At 35.1% G+C, this 24,070-nt stretch overlaps 1 protein-coding gene across 1 annotated transcript; it reads left to right on the plus strand.

Moving 5' to 3' along the window:
- The first annotated feature begins 7,831 nt into the window (after nt 1-7,831).
- Nucleotides 7,832-21,595, plus strand: LOC121424267 (low-density lipoprotein receptor-related protein 4-like). Its single transcript, XM_041619896.1, has 8 exons — nt 7,832-8,117; nt 9,141-9,303; nt 12,611-12,750; nt 15,996-16,244; nt 17,815-17,931; nt 18,896-19,081; nt 20,103-20,351; nt 21,573-21,595. The coding sequence occupies exons 1-8, from the start codon at nt 7,832-7,834 to the stop codon at nt 21,593-21,595; spliced, it is 1,413 nt and encodes a 470-aa protein (XP_041475830.1).
- Nucleotides 21,596-24,070: the final 2,475 nt, after the last annotated feature.

The raw sequence follows: 24,070 nt of genomic DNA on the forward strand, positions 1-24,070 counted from the left end.
CATATTTGCGTATGGCAGTATGAATATCAATATTGGCAATCATCACATGCCGATTTAACTACTCCGTGTATATTACATTAATGCATTTGTCATTACACATTGCATGCTAGATATACATATTTAAAAAAAAATTTAAAAAGGTTTTACTGCTTCTGCCTAACAAACCGTTGATGTATGTTCTATGAAAATGTTATTTTATAACATCGTTCACCTTCACCCTACCCGTCCTTCGTTTATGTACACTTATGACGGCGTACTAAAATTTAAGTCTTAACAAGCGCCATAAACATACGCCATAAATTTTGAAATGTGCAAAGTATTATTTAGTCGAAGCCATACGTACGGAAGAGGACATTTCAGGAAGTCTCCCCCCAAAAAACTACCAAATCTTATTTTAAGGAACTAACGACATTATTATATTTTATGACGGATATTCTTGAAGTGAAAGACAATGTTCAATGTAACTTCTTAGGGTCGCAGCAGTTATAACTAATTTATCCCTTCATTCAACAGTGACCAATTTTTCAGTGATAAACAGGTAAGAGTTTTTTATTCAACATCAAGTAGAGCGTGGTTTTTTGTGGGGGTGCACTTAATATACAAGTCATACAGGCTACCTCCATTTTATGCTGTGATTTTCCGTATTCAAATAAGAAACTGATCTTGATATCCGCATTCAATTAAATTCAATCAGTATGCTAAGGGTTGAAATCCATCAATATCAATTTAATCGGATTATATTTGTCATTTTAGATACTTGTAGTGTGCAATGATTGGAAGAATAAAACACTTAAAAATTATAATAGTTAAATTACATTTAGTAAAGGAAACCGAGTGGAAATAAACGTTATAAACAAAAGAAAAAAAAATAGAAAACTAGGACGAAAACTAAGAACGAGAAGTCAGATTTATGTATTGACGTGCATTGAGACCTATAGCTTAGGAAATTATGTGTGAAGTTCTCTGCAGGTTTTATCAAGACTTCCGGTTGCTGAATGTAAGGTTTGGAATACATTTTGAGTGACTGCGTATATCTCAGGTTTGATTTTTTACTCCTGGAAAAAATGCATTTCACGTTCTTTCTCTTTTAAAGCTATCCGCCCTTCCACACGGTAAAAACAAAGTCGTAATTTGAATGATGATTCCAGTGAAAAATAAGGCTAATGATGAAAATTTAGAACGTGTGAAACCAAACTAGAACATGATTAGAATCACGTACACTGATCACGGTCCCGATTACAATAGCAATCATCATTACAATGATGATTCAAGATTCATGTGTGAAAAGGCCCATCATCTAACCCAAATAGAAGGCGAAGTATTTGACTATACGGACATTGAGACACTTCAAACAAATTCACATGTAAAAAAGAAAGAAATGCACACATATACAATGTGAGAAGGAGAGTCAAGTGATAGGTATAGCTGTCACTTATATCATTGATTGATGCCATCACTTTTTATACAAGATAAAGCCCTTTCCACACTTGAATCTTTAATCAGTTTTGCAATGCTAATTGCTATTGTCATTGTGGCTGATTAGCGTTCGTGATTCTAATCATGTTCTACAGTGCGAGTCAGAAAAAAATGTTAAACTTTTTAAATTAAGTATTTTTTAAGAAAATGTGGGATTCAGAGAATTTCTAGCATGCATGGATAAAGTAAGTATTCCTTTGTCACTTGGTAAAATTTGTTTCATTGTTGTTATGGCTGAGTGCACAACAGTCATTGTTTGAAAAAGTGTTAAAACCCATTTGCACCAAGTCGGGTGATTACCTGCTGAAACATCAAGAAAAATAAACAAGAGAACCATTAAATAAATGATTTTCACTGGAAAGATCCTTTTCATTGTCATTTTGGCCAAAACTTGGACAAACCTCCCTCCCTTCAATCTTCCACATGTTGCTCTAATGATGCGCTGCTGCAAGTCATCCAGATATGCAGGTAGGGTGTTGTAAACTTTTGACTTCAGGAACCCCCAGACAAAGACTGGCAGACACTTCGCAGGGCCATGGCAGCAATGCTCCATCGAGCTCAGAAGTGCATCGAGGGAAATGGACAACGTGTGGAAGATTGAAGGCGGGAAGCTTTGCCCAAGTTGTTGCCAAAATGACAATTAGGCAGAACTTTTCAATGAAGATAATGTATTGATTTTGGTTCTCTTGTTTATTTTTCTTGATTAATAAACAGATGGATAAAATTTACGCTCATCGATTTTGGGAATCCCTTTGTCTCTGTTTCAGACGGTAATCCCTGACTTTGTGCAAATCGGTTATTTACACTTTTTTAAACAACGGCTGTTGTTTACTCAACCATGGCACCAACACTGAAACAAATTTTATCAAGTGACATAAGAATATTTATTCTATCCATACATGCCAGAATTTTTTTCTGAATCCCACATTTTCTTTAAAAAATACTTAATTTAAAAAGTGTAACTTTTTTTCTGACTCGCACTGTAGTTTGGTTTCACACGTGCCTAATATTAGTTATTAGCGTTATTTTTCAGTGGAATCATTCAAATAACGTTATTTTACCGTGTTGAAGGGCAGAAGTGAGTCAAGTGATATGTAAAGCCGCCATTTATGTCACTGAGTAAATGATAGCTTGTCAACTTTGCAATCATTTCTTATCCCACAAGATGAAAAAACCTATTGATCAACAGAAAAAAGAATACTTACGTTCAACTACTCACCAACCCACACCCCACACACACCCACCCTCGTCCTTACAAACCAGATGGTATCGTAACGCACACAATCATTTGCATTACGTGATTAGGATATAAAATTTCTTTTATGACAGACTTGATTCCTTTCAGTGTAGGATAAGATCCAGCAGGATTGCAATGGGGATAACGCCCTTCTTCATTCTACTGTTCATCTCGTTGACGGTTTGTGGTAAGTCTTTTGATTTCATACAAATATCACATCATTTGCACCCTCCATGAAATATGTTCTAAATATTCAGAGCAAAATAACATTTTGTTTTTCATTTGCATAAATTGTGTTTATTTAATAAATTCATTGATTTTTTTTATTGATTTTTATATTTATTTATATATTTATATGATATTAGTGATCAAACAAGGATCTCCGCTTCAGATATATAAAAACTGCTTTTACAGCACTTTACCTGTACAAAAAAGATATGAAGTATAACATAAATTTAACAAATATAAACAAAACGATGTAAAAATTAAATTTTTTGACTCAAAATTATAATCTACAGAGTAAACATAAAAAATCATAAAAATGGAGAAGGAATACCATAAAAGAGGTTCTTCTGTAATAAATGGAAAAGGGGTGTATATACATGTACTTTGATCATACTGCACAAATATTTGTCTAATGTATTCAATTAAGTTTATTCTATCTGTATTTCCTTTCTCCATTATAATAATAAATAGGTATTTTCTGAATTGGTTGGGCAAGATATGATGTGCCAGAGAAGCTATATTTGCGGACCTATTGATATTTGAGGGGTTTTTTGATTCTCATTTATTTATTTCCACCTAAAACAAATTGTAATACATGTTATAGCAATTATTAATATATCACGATGTGGGGTTCGTCACTAAAAGCTAACCTGCTTGTCAAGAGAGACTCCTGTTATGTATTTATTTAAAAAATGCTCCTTGCAATATAAATGGTACACATGAAAATCGTACAAATTATAATTTTGAGGCACCATACAAGTATACAGAAGTAGGATGGATACCTCTTAGTTTGATTAAAAGGGAAGTTCACCCTGACCAAAAATGTTTATATTAAAAAAGCAGAAAAAATCATTAACTCTGATCAATAAGCAGACTACCATTATTGCAATAAACTTGGCGCAAATATTCACTACTGAATGACACGCGCCGTATAGGCTAAAACAACAACTAAATGTACAAAATAGTTCCCCACAGTGGTAAGCATATATGTAATGTGAAAATGTAGATGATGATTGTTGGAGTAATGATGAGCCTTGCCGGAACCCATATTAAGAGTAATTAATGATTTGTTTCCCCATCTATTTCTTAATCTTCATTTCACAAAAAATCAAGGAAATATCAAATTCCCAATTTCAAAACTGCCTACTTTAGCAATTTCAAAAAGACCGAAACCGTCTTCAATTGTGAGTGAATGTTTATTTTCCCATTATTTTGCTTGCGAATATATTGTTCTCATGAATAAACAATGTTCTCCTATATATTGTTTAATTTGTCATGTTTTATCTTCCGAAAATTATTGGGTTTCTTTAATTTTAAAAAGAATCTTTCGATTATAATATTTCTTCTGGAACATTTTGTACATATAAACTAGTACTCTACTTATTGAGTTATATCAAATAACCATGACAGATAGCCACGCGCGATTGGTTCATAGCGTGTCACGTGATATAATCGAAATCAATGTATTTTCACAGCCGGTCCGCCTTCGATGAATATATTGACCAGCCGGTCCATGAATATATTTTCTACGTGTATGGCGCCCTCTTGTGTATAAGTGTTACCAATTACACGGAAATAACATAATTTTTTTGTTTTGTAATAATATTTATTAATCTTTCAGTCCAAAATCAAAGTGATGGTACGGTACATTATAAAATATTACAATTCTATATCAACAAAACACTGTTCACAAAAGACAAATAATTATTTATAATACAAATAATCGTACAAAATGCCATGGTATTAACATAATCATATACATGGATAAATTCAGTAACAAATTTTAACCACTTTTAAGCAATATAAATTCACAAAATCATACAATAGTTATGTAGAAAATTGATTACTCAACATTGATTAAAGTGAATGAAATTTACCCCCCAAAAAAGGAAAATATGTTGGACTAAAGTAGCGATCGTTTACAATCGATCAACAGTCTTCGAATTAGCATACGTACCGGACTGCGGAATTTAAGTGAGTCCGGCGATCGACGAGGAGCCTACTACAACTACGAGTTAGATCCAACGATAGGCCTTCTTCAGTAACTTGTGTAGACAGGAATAACCGTCATTTCTGAAATTCCAAGGATTTATTTAACAATTTCTGGATAGGTCTATGTATTGGTGAGTGGAGCCAATGAATTAAGTTAGTTTAAAAGATACTGAGATAGAGACTGATGCTTATTAGCTTACTTTAGTTTTGGATTTGGTCAAACGTCACAGATTTGTGAAAATGCGAGATGAGCAATGAGGAATAAGATCAGCTTTTGGACGATAAAATTAGGTAAGTAGATCTAGATTTAGGCCTAGGCCAAGATCTAAGTTAGGTCAAACCTTTTAAGGTGTTAGAAGACTAGGTTACAGTCTAAAAGTGATAGAAATCTAGCGTTAAATCTTGCCAACGACAGGGTAAGTTAGTGTTAGCAAAACATAGATTTGGTCCTGGACCGGATTTGACAACAGATACATCAGGACACCACGAACAGTAGTCTGACATTGATCTAGATCTAACTTAGATAATTATGTTTATCTTATCCCCAATTATACCAGAATTTGCACCTGACATGTATTCTCGATCTGCCTGGGTTCTGGACCTAGCTGGACTGGACACTAAATTAGATATATAACAAGTTAGGCCTGAACAAACTTGATTTTAATTTGAAAATGGGTACTCAATGCGTTAGACTAACATTACTTGTACCAGTTCCATCAGTCACTGTGAATTTCATGCACAACTGATCTACTGCACTCATCGTAGACCAAACTTTTTAAGTTTAACTGTTATATTCAACGTAGACCTAATATAACAGATATTGACTGATGGGGTTTGTAAAAAAATATTCCTTGGACCGCCTATAGGAATATATTTTTTCCTCAGCGCTGCACGCTTCGGGAAAATATAACCCCTCGGGAAATATATATCTGGCAGTCAAAAGAATGTTTATATTACACATCCCACCAATCAATGTCTGTATAATATTAGATAATCTGATAATACCAGAAGCTAAGATATCAGTACGTTATTGGAATGATCCACGTATGATGACTCTACTGTGTCCAACCTACATGTAGCATAAAGAGGATAACATAATATCATAATGCCTATCTTCACGTAAAATAAAAATAGTCTTTCCCGAAATAATTATTACAAACGTCAGTAAAATAATACACATGTCATTACATTATTTCATCTCATTTATCATGACTAAGAAGTCATGTTCTTCCCATAGATACAAAACGTAAGGGAGAGCCGTGGTGTAGTGGTTCTGACACTCACCTTGTAAATAGAGGGTCGTGTGTTCGAATCCCACCGCGGTCTAGCGTCCTTTGGCAAGGCGTTAATCCACACTTTGCCACTTTCGACCCAGGTGGGTACCCGGTGGATGCGAAATATATTGTATGTTTGAATTTGCCAGCGCCATAATGAGGCTGCGATGAATCCAAGGAATGCTCCCAGGGAGTGGAAATTGTGCACTTTTAGTGCGGATTGAAGTAAATCCAATGACCGGGGTAATGATAAGCTGTAAAGCGCTTTGAGCCGTTCTGGGAAAAGCGCTTTGAGCCGTTCTGGGAAAAGCGCTATATAAAATTGGCTATTATTATTGTCAAGCATGGTAATTATGCATGTTATTAGTGCTTACGAAACTAACGCAGTTAGATTGATACCTTTTTAATGATTGCAAGAACTGCTCAGAATATTTTAATGCCATATTGAAATGTCTAAAATTTTGAGCTTGCAATGCACACTCGCAACACCTCCCAAGGATGCCCTTTTAACAGTAATTGATCAAAAAACCGAGTTTTAAAACATCAGCTTTTAACATTTTTCCAAACCTTCGCTCATTACACTTTCTCGGTAAAAAAATGAAGTCTAAATACATACATGTATTTTAACATAATCAGAAATCACTTTAAAAAGGCTTTGCTCTACCTGACTTGTTCCGCCGCCCTTTCCCCCATCCTCATAACAATTGAACAGTAACTTTGTTTCTCTACCCCTCCACCACGCATACCCTTCTGGTATTCCCCAGCTTTGTTACCGATAATCTAATTTTTCGGATTAACGAACCTTCAGAATAAAAAAAAATATTTTGTTTTCGGATAAACAAACCTTCGGAACAACGAACCTTATTTCGTTTTCGGATAAACAAACCTTCGGAACAACGAACCTTATTTCGTTTTCGGATTAACGAACCTTCGGAACAACGAACCTTGTTTCGTGTTCGCATTAACGAACCTTCGGAATAACGCCACAAATGTTCGGATTAACGAACCCTTCTTCGTTTTCGGATTAATGAACGTCGAGGCCTTATAGGCAATTTACGTTGTTCGGAATTACGAACCTTCGGAATTACGATAAATTCAAAGTGTAACCTAAATTCTGCGCAGTCCCCCGGGAGTCCACCTTGTCTGCGCACCCGCGTATCTGCGCGATTCAAGTAAAGGAAGATACGCAACGACACATGCAATACATAGAATGATATTCATTTTAAAAATCCAACTCAAAATGGTGGAAAAATATTGAATTTCTGGCAGTTCATGTGACAGCCTCAAAATGCAGCCTCTAACATCAATTTCCGAATCGTGTGTAAAGTGAATGGAGCGTAGACATGGGGCACTATCTTTTTGTTTAATCTGAAAATTTCTGGCCGAGGTTCCTTTCCAACAAAATCATACATTTCTCCCAGATTTTTACAAGATTAGGGGCAAACTGACTCATCAGAATAAAAGAAACATTATTAAGTGAAATTTTCTGTGAAAAAAAAAATATCTAGGTTTAATCTTACGTTGAATTATTAGGTGCCCAGACATGAGGCCAACCATCATACCGTTATGTCATCAAAAGAGCGCGTTGTAGCTCCATCACTTACGATTGTGATACTTATTTCCTCCCATGTATGTGTGGTATCTTACATCAGCAGATCATGCAGACGATAAGCTATTCCTCACGGACCTCACAGACAGCGCCATTTATATTGGCGACAGCAGCGGACCGAACTTCTTCTCATCTTCCTTCCAAAAGCTGAATGTTTCTGGGGTTGAGGACCCAGTTGGTGTGGATTACGATTACAGGAATGAAATGGTGTACTGGACGGATGAGAGTAGGGGGACAATCAGTAGGGCTAAACTAGATGGCTCAATGCAGGAAGTATTGGTTGATGAGTTTGAAGGAGTTGGATGTAAGTCATCACTTCACTTTATATTCAAAGATAAATCACTTCAGATCGATTCGAATCAAGCCATTTCTTTATTTTACTGGCCTTTTCCAGCTAGTCCACAATGTACTAGCCATACATAACGTCTATCATTTATGTTGTTTATCATTATTTTTTTTCAATGTCACAAATAATCCAAACCTATTTTTGTGGTTTTCGTAAGCTGTGACGATTTTGCATTTTCAACATTTACAGATTCGTTGAAATATGATACCTCAAATGAGTTGAAATATTTATAATATTCCAGTCTAAAACAAAGTTCGTCGATCGAGAGGCCATAGGCCAATATTAATTCATACTCTTGAAAGAATTTACAAATTTAGATATTGCTCCGTTTGAACATTAACAAACATTATAAAGAATTTTTTATTGTATTTACTACCACGATTTTGAATTCTGTTTATATACACACACGTGCATGCTTAATTTGGATAAACAAGACAATTTCTTTTTAGGTAAACAATAAATACATACAGGAAACCATCGTTACTGACTTGTGTTTAATCAGGTTTCGCAAATCCAGGGGCTGTTTGATAAGAAATTAGAATATGACACTTTACCATGAGGTATCATGGAAACCTCCATATTATTAGCGATTGAGCCCTTCTTTCTTGGTCGGTAGTCCTCGTAGTAGGGAATAACAGGTTGGAAGAGTTTCCCGCTGAATACTCGCGCATAGACCATCGCTAAGTTAATTATTCGTCTGTTGAATGGTCCCCACTAGTCACTCAATTTAAGTGCTTTATACCAAAAATAATATTGCAAAGTAATAAAGCTTTTTTATCATAAGATTTTAAAGAGAAGTTACATTTATAACTTTAGCAGAGACAGATTTTATATAAGCCTATACTTGGAATTTAGTTTTTATTCATTTCTCTTGTTGTTGTTAAGCCTTACAAGTGTCCAAGAAAGTTTTGGGTGTCGTAAACAATTAAAAGTACACATGACAAGCACGCCAATAAACAATTTTGTTCCGAAATATTATAGATCCTGAAGGACTAGTATTGGATTTGGAGGATGAACGAATGATTTGGACAGACACCTTACTTGAGAAGATTGAAAGTGCAAACCTCGATGGATCATCGAGGAATACTATCATTCTCACCGGCCTTTACCTGCCATGGAGTATCACACTCTCCTACAAGAGAAAGTAAGAAGTTGGCTGATACTATTTATTTAAACTCTGTAGCGCCGCGAAACCGGGGAAGGGGGAGGGGATCTGCGGAGGCTGGAACCCCTGTAATTTTGTTTTCCATTTTTTCCAGTAAACTTAAAAAAAATCAAATGGCCAGCAAATTGTGATTTTAGGCATGTTCAGCCCCCTCGGCCCATTCTTCTTCCCTTCTCTGAAAATCGTTTTCCCTCAAGGACTGGAAAAAACCCTCCCAGATCTTCATGGTACATTCTGTGTCTGACAAAAATTAACGGTCAAAATAGACCAAAATACAGTTTCTACCATTATCTGGTTCACGTGATCATATCTTTTCTGTGTTATATGAAATCCGAACTTAATGAAAATCATTCCAAGACAACTGTCTGTCAAGGGTTTCCAAGACATTTGAATATGACCCTGATCGGAATATTTCGAAGATTTCAGGCTCTTATATGACTACCACTGCTTGAATACACAGACAATAGGATGTATTGAGCATTGTTAGTGCCGTACTAAAATGCGTAACATCACGTTCATTTCATAATTTCTTTTTCAATTTCCAGATCATGAATTCTATTCATTTTCCGATATGAAGATCGAAGTGGAACCGACAATTATTCAGTGCTCAAATTGACCCTACAACTCATCACTAGGTTGTTTAACATTTCTTTGTTTCGCTCTTATCGGGCCTAGATGGCTATGTCAGGAAAAATTGTAACACATTGTGAATGCAGATAAAATAAAAATAATTCGTCGAATAAGCAGTCAATAGAATATGGCAAAGCTGAAAAGTTCATCGATTCAAATTTACAAAAAAAATATGATATCTCTAAGATATCAAGAAAATTAACTGCGTATTGTGAATAGCAGGGAAATCACCCATTTTATTTTTGTATAAACCAATGGAGTCCCAACGTTTCTCAAACACAACCTCACGGTCTTGAAGCCGGTTACAAGCCCATTAAATCCTATTTTCGTAGCCCAATAATTGGAACTATTCTTAGAAAAAAATACAAAGCCTCTGTGTTTAGTAGTCTATAAGCTTTCAAATGATGTATATTTTATTTATTTATATGATTTGTCAAATTCAATTTTGGGTTTCGGTGACAGCGGAACATTAACGTCACATTGATTATTTTGACATATTGCCCTTTAAAACTTTGTCGCTTTGCCTAATTGCTTTCTGATTTGTTTTATTTATATTTCTACAATAAATATTAAAAAAATATCTATGTAATCATTTGAAGGAATTTTTACAGTTTAATTTTGTTTTAGTTTAGTTTTGAATTAAGAACAAGGTGCGCATCTCAATAAACATGTGTGCGTGTGCTTTTGATATTTAGACCTAGAAAATGAATAATGTGCGAGCACGAGCTCAAAATTTGATATAACGATTTGAAAAGGGTTGATTTGAGCACTGTTTCAAGCAGTCTGTAGAAAATTGTGCCGTGGATATGAATTGCACTTAACAAATAATGCGAGCGCGAAGCGCGAGGTGATTTTTGAAATTAATTCTTTAGACCTAGCACCGGGGCATTGTAAGGACATTTTGTCATCATTTGAAAACGATGGCTATCTTCCTATTCCCCCTGATAAGCTCAAGATGAAACGAATTGATATTCCATTCTGAAAACGGGGACAATTTCATTATTAGGAATTCATGAAATTGTTATCTTATTCATCAGGATTATATCAAAGAAAGCGCGAAATTTTTTTATATTAACGCCTGAAAACTGTACATGTTAAACATTTTTGTTAAATATTGTTTTACGGCCTACTTGAGCGCATATATGGTAATCCTCCTATAGAGAGCTACTTCGTGAACCAACAGGATGCGGTGCCACTGCATTGCAAAAAGTTTGGTGTTGATTTAACACCAGCCCGGAATCTATACAGTGCGTATCAAAAAAAAGTTTACACTCAGAAAAAGTCCAGTAAAATTATACATTTGGAATATCCTGAAGATTTTTCCAAATTTTAACATTGGTACAGATCCATTTTAGCAAATGACGATTTATTTGTCGAAAAATATTTCCGCTTGAGTGAGCACCACTTACTTTTGAAAAGTTATTAAAAAAAATTATTTGCGCAGACATTTGAAATAGTTACGCGAATAAAAGTCAACTTTAATCACGAAGAACATGTGGAATTTAGCTATCAAAATTGATTTGAAGATATCTTTTACCTTTTTAAAACTTGTTTCGTTGCCAAAAACACTTCGAAGAGTGCATTGCACCCTACCCCACTCCCCCACACACCGAGGCCATCGTGACGATATTTGCTTTACATTGAGCTGTAATTTACATGAAATGGCTTAGGCTTGATTTTCATTTTGTTAATCATTGTCAAGCTTGGGAAAAGTGTGGAGAAACGGATATCAAATTAAAAGTGAAATGTAACAAACTTTAAATGATAAAAACTTAGTGGAAACAATGCTGGAAATGTCCGATATAAACTTTTGTTCAGATTCACTTATGTTCCCAGATCCAGCTGGAACAAAAAAAAAAAAGATTGCGCTTACTAAGTGTTGAAGTTTCAATTTGGATGGCAAAATTTACAAAATGCTTGAATATATCCATTTTATTTCAATTGACTAAAAGTGTAAGGGAAATGTATGAGAAATGTTTTGCAGGGTAAGTTTGATTTCGCCCTTTCCCCTTGACGCAGCGTGAAAATTAGCATTTCTGCGCAAACAGATTTCTGCGAGCTTTACAAAAATGGACAGTGCTCACTCAAGTGTAATATTCTGTCAACACTGTTACTTTCATTGGATAGATGAGACCCAAACCCAAAATTATATGTGAAAAACTTACCAAAATAATGTATATTTTTTAATTCCCAGGTCTTTTTCAAAGAGTAAACTTTTTTTGATACGCACTGTATAAGTCCACACCAGAGAAGTGTTAAACAACACCAGTTTCGTTTTGGTCTAACACAAGATAGATGTTTATACAACACCAATTAATGTTAAAACAGCATTGGTTTGATTCTAAACTGGTGTGGACATATATACATGTAGATTCCGGACTGGTGTTAAATCAGCACTGGATTTTTTTGCAGTGTGCGAGTACGCCTATAGGGATTTCATTGGATCGGTCGTTACCGGCGAAGCCGTAAATTAAACATGGGTATTCATGTATTATACCTCATTCGTACTCTTTCTGTTTTTCAGCTTTTTTCTCAAGTTAAAAAATGACACCTTATTTTGGTTGCCGAAAAATAGGGGACCGGGCCGGCTCCCCCCTTCCCTTAGATCCGCGCCTGATTTTTTGTTCAAATAATGTATTTCTTTATTTGATTCTAGGATGCTGTATTGGACTGAGCACGGGGATGGAGTGTTTATTGGGGCAAAAATTGAAATGGCCACCAAGTATGGTTTCAATCGTCGCGTGCTTGTATCAACTAACATCTTGCAACCAAACGGCCTGGCACTAGATAGTCAAGGTAACAATATCCTTAAAATGGTTGTCAAATTTCATTTATATCAACGATTCAAATCCAGGACGATATTTTGCCATTTTTTTAATGTATGATATTACACTGTCAGAAACTGTCTTTCTCGCTCTCACTACCCCCTCCCCTCTCTCTCTCTCTCTCTCTTTAACTCGTATATTTTTTCATAAAGTGAGTATGTATATATTGAAAATCTAGATTAACATTTATTTCTATATAAAAGGAAGATATGATTCCGAATTGGTTACTAATATAATTGTATATTTCCATATAATATTTTCCTGCTGTTATTATTTCGGCCCGCAAAATTGTGAAAAGGACATGATATATCATACATCAATTTTGAAAGTAAATGGTTCTATCGCATGAAACGTGAACATAATATTCTCATCACACATCACTGATCAGTTTACGCAAGGTAAGGTCACATGGTCAAGGTCAAAGTTCTTTTAGGGTCAATGAACTTGTATGAATGGTGTCTTTTGCGAGTAATTGTGTTAAAAGTCAGCACTGCTGCTATATACAATCGTGTAATGCAGGTGGGACTGTCAGAGGCATTCAACTAAGTATAGAAATATTGATATTTTTCGTATGCCTACCACGTATCCCGTTAAGAATTAGAAAGGGATCCATGGACTTTATATTTTACTGTCAGAGGGAGCTCTTCTTGTTCGGTCAGCACGGAAGTTAATAAAGAATTAACTAATGGTGTCACGCGCGTAAAACATTCCCCATAGACTTGTGTGTTAAAATGGCACTTTTGAAAAATTCATAAAAAATAAATGTGAAATTAGAGGGTGGAATGTTCACTACCATTGGATAGGATATATATCTGACATTCCATATCTGACCAGGAAAGGGTACCGTAGCCAGCTCATTTTAAAAATGAATCGCCATTTATGAAGATAACTATGAATGGATCAAATTCATCAACTGAAACAGTAAAATAGCCCTAATTAGTCCGCCAGTCAAAAAATAGTTCCAAGTCACTTATTTATCTTCCCAATTGGGGCGAAGGAATTTCAGTAGTTACCATTTCTAGAATCAGTTTTAGATTTTGAATCATATTCATACATTTTTGTCAATCAGCAACATCAAATTGAAAAAATTCGAATGGGTTGGGTCGAACGAATATCTCTAGCCCTCCAGGTGTAATTAGGCTCGTGGCACCTTTAATGGTTTATTGTTATAGAGCGCACCCATTGTCCAAAGAACGTACATGGTGCTAGCTCCCCAGAAGTTATCTTGCATATTCATCATACAAACAATTTTAAAAAATAATCTCTTGCTTACACGATACTAAAGAGTAAGCATCGTCGTCACCTTGTTATAGAATCCATATATTAAGCTTCTTTCGTGATTTTTCTTGTGTAATTTTTTCCAGCTTGTCTGTGATTCTGAGCATCAGGGTGACCAGATTTCACAAAATTAAATACGGGACAATTGACAAACGAAGATCAACAAAGAAACCCACTCAAAGTGTTAGACTTGTGAAAAAAAATATAAAGAATTGGAAGAGAACAGGAACGAAAGAATAAAGGAGAGAAAGAAAAGACATGATTGAGAAGAAAATAAAATAAAGGAAAACAGAAAAATAACAGAAAGTTAGAATAAAAGAAGGATGAAAGAAATAATAAAAAAGATAAAAATGTTTCCGTCATTCTTTAAACTGAATATAGAAAGAAAGAAAGAAAGAAAGAAAAAGAAAGGAAGGGAAGATGAATGAATGTCTGAAAGACAAAATAAAGAAGAGAATTAAAGGGGAAAAAGGTAAGAAAAAGAAGGAGGAAAGAAATAATGAAGAAAATAAACATTTTCCCTTCTTTCTTTGAAAGAAATAAGAAAACTGGAAGGAACAAAGGGAAAGAAAGACAGGAACAAAATAAAGAAAGAAAAAGGGAAAAGAATAAGAAGGGAAAAAATAAAGAATAAGGAAGAAAGAGCGGTTCAAGGGAAGAATGAAGGGAGGAGAGAAAGAACGAAAAGAAACAGGAGAAGAGAGAAGGAAGCCAAGGAAAGAAAGAATTAAGGAAATAAAGAAGGATATTTGATAAAGAAGGAAAATAAAAGAAATAAGGAAAGAAAGAAAAATGAACAAAGAGAGAGAAAAGAAAATGTCTAGGAAAGAAAAAGAGGAAATAAAGATAGATGGAACAAAAAAGGACAAGCAGAAAGGTTAGGGTATAATATAAAAAAAGAAAAAGGGAAAAGTTAAAACTTCAAGTAAACAAAAAAATCAATCATCTAATAAAAATCATAATTTTATTTGGTGTTTTTTAATGTATTTTTAAAATTTAAAAATAAAATGTTTTAGAAATGAATAAAATTTAAAAGTGAAACATATTGTTAAACTTAAAAATTAGGTGAAACATCGCGGCATCGTACACACCAAGACTCAAAACGAAAGTTGAAACAACTAGATCTATGAAAAGTCAATAACTTGTTCCTCTGATTACATCTCTAAATCATTAATCTGAAAATCCATAGTATGATTATAACAATTTCCCACCGATTTCGTGATTATTTTAGTGGAAAAACTGTTTATCATGTGAGATCGTTTGCACCATTGAGAATTTGCTTCGATCCTACATGCCTATAGTAGCCTTCCACACACAGGCAGGAGGCCAGTTTGTTTGCGATGTATTTGGTTAGCAAGAAATCACCGCAGAATTTGCAAAAGTTTACAGTTATCGATTTAATTGTTGTCCCTGCTTCGTCAGCTGTTGGTTATTTAATGAAAATTCGTCATTTTTAAATGTCTTAACTACATTTTGTTCAATATTCTGAAATACGGGACAAATAGGCGTCCCGGGAAGGGTTTTTCGGGACGCCGGGACACAGGAGCAAAATACGGGACAATCCCGGGAAATACGGGACGTCTGGTCACCCTGCTGAGCATTATTCATGTAGTTGCAAATCATGAAATTCAAATTTTATTCGTAAGCAGACGAAAGAAAACTCCTTTAAAAACATCACTTTCCGCCTAAGTATTACTTAGAATCCCTATATTAAGCTTCTTTCGTGATTTTTCTAGTGCATTTTTGCCAGCTTGTCTGAGCATTATTCATGAAATTCAAATGTTATTCGTAGGTAGCCGAAAGAAAACTTCTTTAAAAACATCACTTTCCGCCTAATTATTACTGTCCTCGTCATCTACCCCGGGTCATCTTCATCACCATCAACATCACCATTACATTTTAAAAGTCACAAGAAGAATTCTCTTTCACCTATTACAGAACAGCGCCTATACTGGACGGAAGGATTTTATGACGTCATAGAATCGATAGATCTCGACAATTTAGATCGTCAGGTGCATGTCTATGCAGTGTCTGGTAATATATTACTTTGGGGAATATCCCTGTACTTCGATTCAATCTACTTTACTGAATGGGGGTCTTCGATGCTATATGAAGCTGATCTTGGGGAAGAAGAAATACGGAACGTGAGCGTCCATGCATTTCCTGTTCATGTAAAAATCTATGCAAGTGAGTAGGCTAATTTGTGTGCAGGAGGGTGTATGTCTGTGTGTGAGGGTGTGTGTTTGGGTGTAGGCATTAGTGTGGGTAAAAGGTCTATGGTGCTAGGCTGCGCGGGCTGCACGTATCCGTTTGTGTGTCCGTATGTGTGCTGGTGGTTTGCATGGGGGGGGGGGCATGGGGGCAAAATTCTCACCGTTTCTGACATTCAGTGTATACTGATTTGTTTAAGAATATTACATCTTTTTTGTATTTCAGTAGTCTGAATTTAAAAAGTATACATAAAATTTTGATCACAAATACCACAAAAACTCTAACATACGTGTGTAAGATTCATTTTGTTCATCAGTACTTTAATTCATCCAAGGGATACTCATAAGTAAACTAAATGAAAGCTCTTTGACTGGAATGTAATGATTAAAAATATAAGCATGTAAAATGTATACAGACATATGTTAAATCGATGCGAGAAAATCTTACTCACTGAAAAGAGCAATTATGAAAGTTTTGTAACTTCTAAATGTTTCCATGGGGAAGAAGAAGAGTAGTGGGGTTCATGGTACACCATGTATCTTTTGTGGGCAATTGTTGGTCCTTAAAAGGACCATCCCAACTCGACGTTTCGACTATTGTGTTCTTGTCTTCAGGAGAATGAAGACGACAAGAACACACTTATCAAAACCTCGAGTATGGGTGATCCCTTTCTGGTCCTTTTCTGGACCAACAATTGCCCACGAAAGCTACATGGTGTACAGTGAAAGTGAAATCCACAATACATGGACTTTCTTTCCTTTATCTTTGTTTTGATTAATTCAAGCCCACCTCAGAAAAAATGTTGATTTGAGTAAATAAACAAAAATCAAACTAGCATAATGCTGACAATTTCAGCAAAATTGGATGTAAAATAAGAAACGTATGACATTTTAAAGTTTAGCTTATTTTTCACATAACAGTGATATGTACAACTCAGTCACATGCACATAATACAGTCGATGATGTCTCGCACTCATTGTTTATTTTGTTTTTTTATTGTCTGAATTATACAATAGTTAATTTCTTTACATATTTGACAATAAGGATCAACTTGACTGAACCAAATACATGTAGTATTAAACAATGTTTATTCTACATATTCATGTAGGAATCAATGATTGTTTCGCTTGACAATGAGGAGAAAATTGTAATATATTTCATATTATAAAATCCAGAATAAATAGTGAGTAGATGACGTCATTAATCTCCTCATTTGCATTCCGACCTGGATGTGCATATAACCGCTTCGTAAAAGTTTTGTAAAATTAAGAAGAAATGTCACAGCTTTATCAATTTCATCCGATTTTTATGAAATTTTCCGTGTTATGCTTGTTGAATTTCTCTCTTTTTATTCAAATCAACTTTGTGTTGGGGTGGACTTGGTCTTAAACTTATCTTATTTGACTCAGTGATTTATTTCAATGCCCTATATTCATTTACGTGACATGATGTAGCTCTTGGCGGTAGAAAATTCTGTCTAGTTGTATAGTTATTGCACTGGTCATGATGAAAAGAATAAACCTATGTGTATTTATTTTTATCACAGATATCACATGCCCTGATCCGATCAATTGCGAAGGCAACAGTACGTGTGAGCTGATCGGATATGACATACCGTCCTGTACTTGCCTGCCAGGATATAATGGGTCAACATGTATGGATGGTAGGTTTTTTCGCTTGTGAAAACCAGTGTTATCGTCTAATGGGAACGCTCAAAGCGGTCTTCAGCTGTCTCCCAAACCAGTTTTGAAAACCTTCTTCCAATGTTTAGGAGATGGAGATGAGAACGCCAGTAAGCGACGTTTCAAGCTGGTGTCCTAAAATGGTTCAAGGGAAACCAGTTTGAGAAGGTAAACTGAGAACGGGGTCCAGGAGGCGATCTTAACGGTCTTTCAATCCAGTTTTGAAAACCATCTCGCCAGGTGGTTCTGAAGACCACTTTTACTTAATTGTTTAAGTGCAGGTGAGGACTCCACTGAGAGAGTTCCCAGAACATCAAGACCGCCTAACGTGAAGTGGTTCTAAAACCAGTTCAGGAGATGGGGGATGAGGACGTAATCGAATCGATCTTCTAAACTGGTTTCCTAAACTGGGTTAAGGGATACCAGTTTTTTTTTATTGAGCGTTGCTGAATTAAATTAGCCTATTCCCTTTTAACCGCAATGCCGTCAAAGTATAAACCACACTAACAACTATTACCATGTATTAAATTATGTATTCCTGGATCAAATAAATAATCATTGGATTGCTGATCACTCCATCTCTACTCCATCTCGTGTGCAATGTACGTATAAAGGTTATTTAGTGGCATTTAGTAAAATGAAAAATAAATTTCTTTTTCCCACACTCTAAAAAAGAAAACAAAATGTTTACCCAATTATTTTGCAGAATATGTTTCTTGGAGAACAGAAATTTCAAAATACAGCGTAAATTTCAGCAAATGCAAGATCATATTTTAACCAAAGGATCGTGCTTGAAACCATTATTGTACCAGAATGGCATGCGTTTTCTCTTTTAATCAACGTTGATTAGTTCCTTACATTCTAAAATCAAGTACATGCATGTTTTCATTCTCCTATACGTTCTCATCGAAATATGTCCATTGTAATTTGGTATTTTTATTGCAGAAATCACATGCCCTCTACCTTCTAATGAAAATCCTAATACCCATTTTGTGGACCCCAGTCCGATATACTACAACGGCCAAGCTCTAGTTGAAGCCTGTGATAACGGTAAAGATGAAAGAACGCATGTCTGCAATGGTTTCACAGGCGAGTGGTACTCAACTACATTAATCTACTGCACTGAATATGGTAAGCATTACCTCTGAAAAACTAACCTTGAACTCCTGTATGAAATGATACATACGGAGACCTGACAATTCAAAAGTAGGCATCTGCTTTGGTATGATTGTCGTGATTGGTTCTTAGACATTTTCCCTTTGAAAAAATACCTTGCATATAAACCACTCTTCACCTTGTTACGATGACAATCATCTATCCCTGAGGAAAACAAGCTTTTGTTTTGCACGGTGGATGCTTCTGAGAATGTCAAATTAATCATTTAACCATTATTTCTTCGCCGACATTTTCGGGTTGAACTTACCAGATGCCGAGTTGTACTCGGTAGGTAGATACCCCTACGATTTTTTTTTTAAAGTATTCAACACGATACATGGTATAAACTACACGAGTACTTACTTTATCAATTACAAGTCGAACTGGATTACTTTAACATTTAGCTCTTGAGAACGGCATCAATTTAGTTACTTTCAATCTTGTTGGAAATATACCAATTCCACTCAATGTAAGTGAGGGATCTAGCCTCGGGCAGTTCCAGGATTGACTGGGTGCCATGCCCTTTATAAATGGGTAGGTAAATTTTAACAAGTGGCAGGGACAAAGTTTTTATAGGCCATGTATTAATTATCAGGGTCTAGGGATTTTTCCCCGAGTACCTATTCCCATGAGGCAGTAATCAAAGCATAACAAAGATGGCATATTGTTTAACACGTCCTCACTAAAGAAAAAAAATTTGAAGTGAATCAATTGATATTTTTATCCCAATGGAAGAGAAGACAATGCATATTATCCGTGGGTCATGACCGTTTTTCACAGTGTACTGTCAGTGGAGGATAGTGTATTTTCTAAATAAATTGATAGTCTTACGTGAAATATTACTATGTTCAGATAGTACAAACAAAATATACAGTGTTATGACACATATCTTTTAATTTCTTTTCATAAAAGTTCTGTTCCTCGTGTAAAACTTTGGAACACATTGTAAATATTACTATAAATACATTAGGAAACAATGTACCGTATATTCCTTCAGGGGATAAGATATTCCTCACGGACCTTGCAGACAGCGCCATTTATGTAGGGGACAACAGCGGACCGAACTTCTTCTCATCTTCCTTCCGAAAGCTGAATGTTTCTGGGGTTGAGGGCCCAGTTGGTGTGGATTATGATTACAGGAATGAAATGGTCTACTGGACGGATGAGAGTAGGAGGACAATCAGTAGGGCTAAACTTGATGGCTCAATGCAGGAAGTATTGGTTGATGAATTTGAAGGATTTGGATGTAAGTCATCATTTTACTTTATAATCCAGTAGATATTTTTCTTACCTGGAAAAGTTGTTAAGTACAAGGTTTTTTTGTTGATTTGCGTTGTAGATGGGTATTGAAGTAAATTCAGCTTGGTTGCCACCTTGGCAACCTTGAACATTTTTTTTTATTAGCATAATTAGCATAATCATCTAATTAGCATATTACGATATGTATGCTACTTCTCTTAAACCAGAAAGATTAAAAACATAAATAATGTCATTTTACTAAGAGGTCCTGTGACGAGGAATCGATTTTTAGCAATAATTTAAATATTTAAGTCATGCAATTATCGTAGTCAGCCTAATTAGCATAATGAGCTAATTAGCATAAGTGATATATATACGTATATGTGGATGTCTATCCAAAAATTTCCCAATATGTACATGTAGATAATGCATCTTTTAAGGGTTTTCTATAGCGTGGAATTCATTTATGACATTATTTTTTCAATTTTAATCAATTTAATTGCTGTAATTAACATAATTAGTATAATGCACTAATTAACACATATATATGTATACGTGTAATACATATAAAAACATATTTCTTTGTCATTTCATATCGCGAATGTCCGAAAATATGATTAATACAGCTATCCTATAGTTGTTCGATGATGAGGAATTCTTTTGTGACATTATCTTTTTCTTTAAAACAATGTTTTTGTTATAATTAGCTTAATTAGCATACTGAACTAATTAATATATATTTGCAATAAATAAATTTCTGTGTCAAAGTACTGTCTACATCAGCCTGAAAACATATATAATACAGCTCTTCTAATGTTTTCTATGTTGATGAATTCATTTATGACAGTAATTTTCCATTTTAACAAATGTCAATGGCTTAATTAAAATTACTGGCCCAATGCACTAATTAACATCTATGTGCAATATATCAAGTATATGACGGTGTGTTGGCTCAGTTGGTAGAGCGTCCGTCTCACAACCGGGAGGTCGGGGGTTCAAACCCCGGCCGCGTCAGACCAAAAGACATTAAAAGATGGGAATTGCTGCTACCCTGTTTGACGTTCAACGATTAAAGGGATAGAGCCTTGTTGATCTGGCCCTGCTCAGCGGCTGCCGGGCCCATGATCAATTGGGCAAAGCAAATTTTTGGAGTATTTCCTTTCATGTCTATTTCGAACAATAGATTTTGGATTTTCATTTTTTCATTTTTTTTCTATGTTACATGTAGTTTATATCGACTCGTGTGCCTGAAAACATGAAAAATACAGCTATCCTATGGTTAGTGGTAATTAAAATGCAGGTGCAATACATATATTTCGTTGTCACTGTAGATATTTTCTCGCCAGTATATAGCAGAGGGAAACTATAGGCGCCGCTTTTCCGACGTTGGCGGCGATGCAGCGTCGTCAACATTGATATCATATAAACCAAGCAATGTCAATATCATTTAACTTAGAGAGTATATGAACCTAGTTCATGAAACTGGGACATAAAAGTAATCAAGTATTACTGAACATCTTGCCTTAGTTTCAGGTCGCATGACTAAGGTCAATGGTCATTTAGGGCCAATGAACTAAGATCTTGTTGGGGGAATACATATCGAAATCCTAACCAAGGATAAGTTTTTGAAATGTCGTCATAACCTAGAAAGTGTATGGACCTAGTTCACGAAACTTAAACTTAAGGGTAATCAAGTGATACTGAATATTCTGTTTGAGTTTCAGGTCACATGACCTAGGTCAAAGGTCACTTAGCGTCAATGAACTTTGGCCATGTTTGGGGTATTTGTGGAATTGTCATAACTTTAAAGTTTATGAATCCACATGTAGTTAATGAAACTTGGACATAAATGCAACCATGTAGGTCTATCCCTGTATATCATGTGCGCATGTCAGGTCAAATGACCAAGATCAAAGGTAATGTAAGGTCAATGAGCTTTGGCCATGTAAGGGGTATTTTTCAACTTGGCATCATATCTTAGAAAGTTTATGGATCTAGTTCATGAAACATAAAGATATGGGTAATCAAGGATGAAGGATTGTTTTGCACACATGTTAGGTCATTTGATCATGGTCTAAGGCCATTTTGAATTGTTCTTAAGTGAATATTTTATGCAATAGCTGTCTTCAAAGTCAAAACTGTTGCTATATAAAATCGCGTAATGCAGGCGAGACTGCCAGAGGCGTTCCACTTTGATTAGCTCATTATGCCAATTAAGCTAATTACACCATTCACATTGTTTAAAGTGAAATACGATATCATAAATGAATTCCTCGTCATAGAAAACTATGAAATAGCTGTATGATTCATGTTTTCGGGCATTTTTGTAATATATAATGACAAAGGAATATATATATATAATTATACTTGCTTATATAGCGCCTAATACTTACTTTGTCAGAAGTCTCTAAGCGCTGTACAGTATATATATACAGCATAATTACCCTGGCTTTAGCAGTGCAGCTGTTACGCGCGCTGCGGTTCAAGGAATAAATTCCTGCCAGGTACCCATTTACCTCACCTGGGTTGAGTGCAGCACATTGTGGATCAAGTTCTTGCTGAAGGAAATTACGCCATGGCTGGGATTCGAACCCACGGCCTCCTGTTTCAGAGTCTGCAGACTAATCCACTGGGCCACAACGCTCCATATATATATATATATTGCACATATATGTTAATAAGCTCATTATGCTAATTACGAATATAACATTGGTAAAAAGGTAGAAATAATGTCAGAAGTGAATTCCTAGTCAAAGGAAATCATCGGATAGATGTACTAATCATGTTTTCGGGCATTCTTGATATAAAATGACAAAGGAATACATATTCATATGTAAAATATTGCTCATAAGTTAATTAGCGCATTATGCTACTTACGCTAATTACAACAATAACATTTGTTAAACGGGAAAATTTCACAAAAGAATTCCTCATAGAATATTATCATAGGATAGCTGTATTGTTTATGTTTTCAGGCTGTTGTAGTACGGTACTTTGACAAATAAATCTATATGTATATGTTAATTAGTGCATTAGGTTGATTATGCTAATTATGCTAATTACAGCGACTGCATTGGTTAAAATGGAAAAAATGATGTCATAAATGAATTCCTCGCCATAGAAAACCGCTAGGATAGATAGATGTATTATTCATTTTTCGGGCATTCTCGATATGAAATGACAAAGAAATATGTATTATATTTATATTACAGACATATATGTTAATTAGTGCATTATGCTATAAATTATGCTGATTACAGCGATTACATTAGTTAAAATGGAAAAATAATGTCATAAATGAATTCCTTGCTAAGGAAAACCATAAAAGGGTTGCATTATTTACGTATTGTGAATTTTCTGGATAGACATCCACAAATACAGTGTATTACACTTATGCTAATTAGCTCATTATGCTAATTAGGCTGATTACGATAATTGCATAACTTAGATATTAAAAAATATTGTTATGCATGGATTCAACGTCACAGGACCTCTTAGAAAAATGATATTATTTATGTCTTAGTCTTTCTGGTTTAAGGGAAGTAGTATATTACATATCGTACATATGCTAAGTAGATGATTATGCTAATTAGGCTAATTAAAAAAATTGCTCAAGGTTGCCATGGTGGCAACCAAGCTGAATTTACTGCAATACCCATCTAGAACACGAATCAACAAAAAAAAAACCTTGTACTTAACAACTTTTCCAGGTCTTGTACATGGCCT

The sequence above is a fragment of the Lytechinus variegatus genome, chromosome 11 (assembly GCF_018143015.1).
Source record: "Lytechinus variegatus isolate NC3 chromosome 11, Lvar_3.0, whole genome shotgun sequence".
NCBI lineage: Eukaryota > Metazoa > Echinodermata > Echinoidea > Temnopleuroida > Toxopneustidae > Lytechinus > Lytechinus variegatus.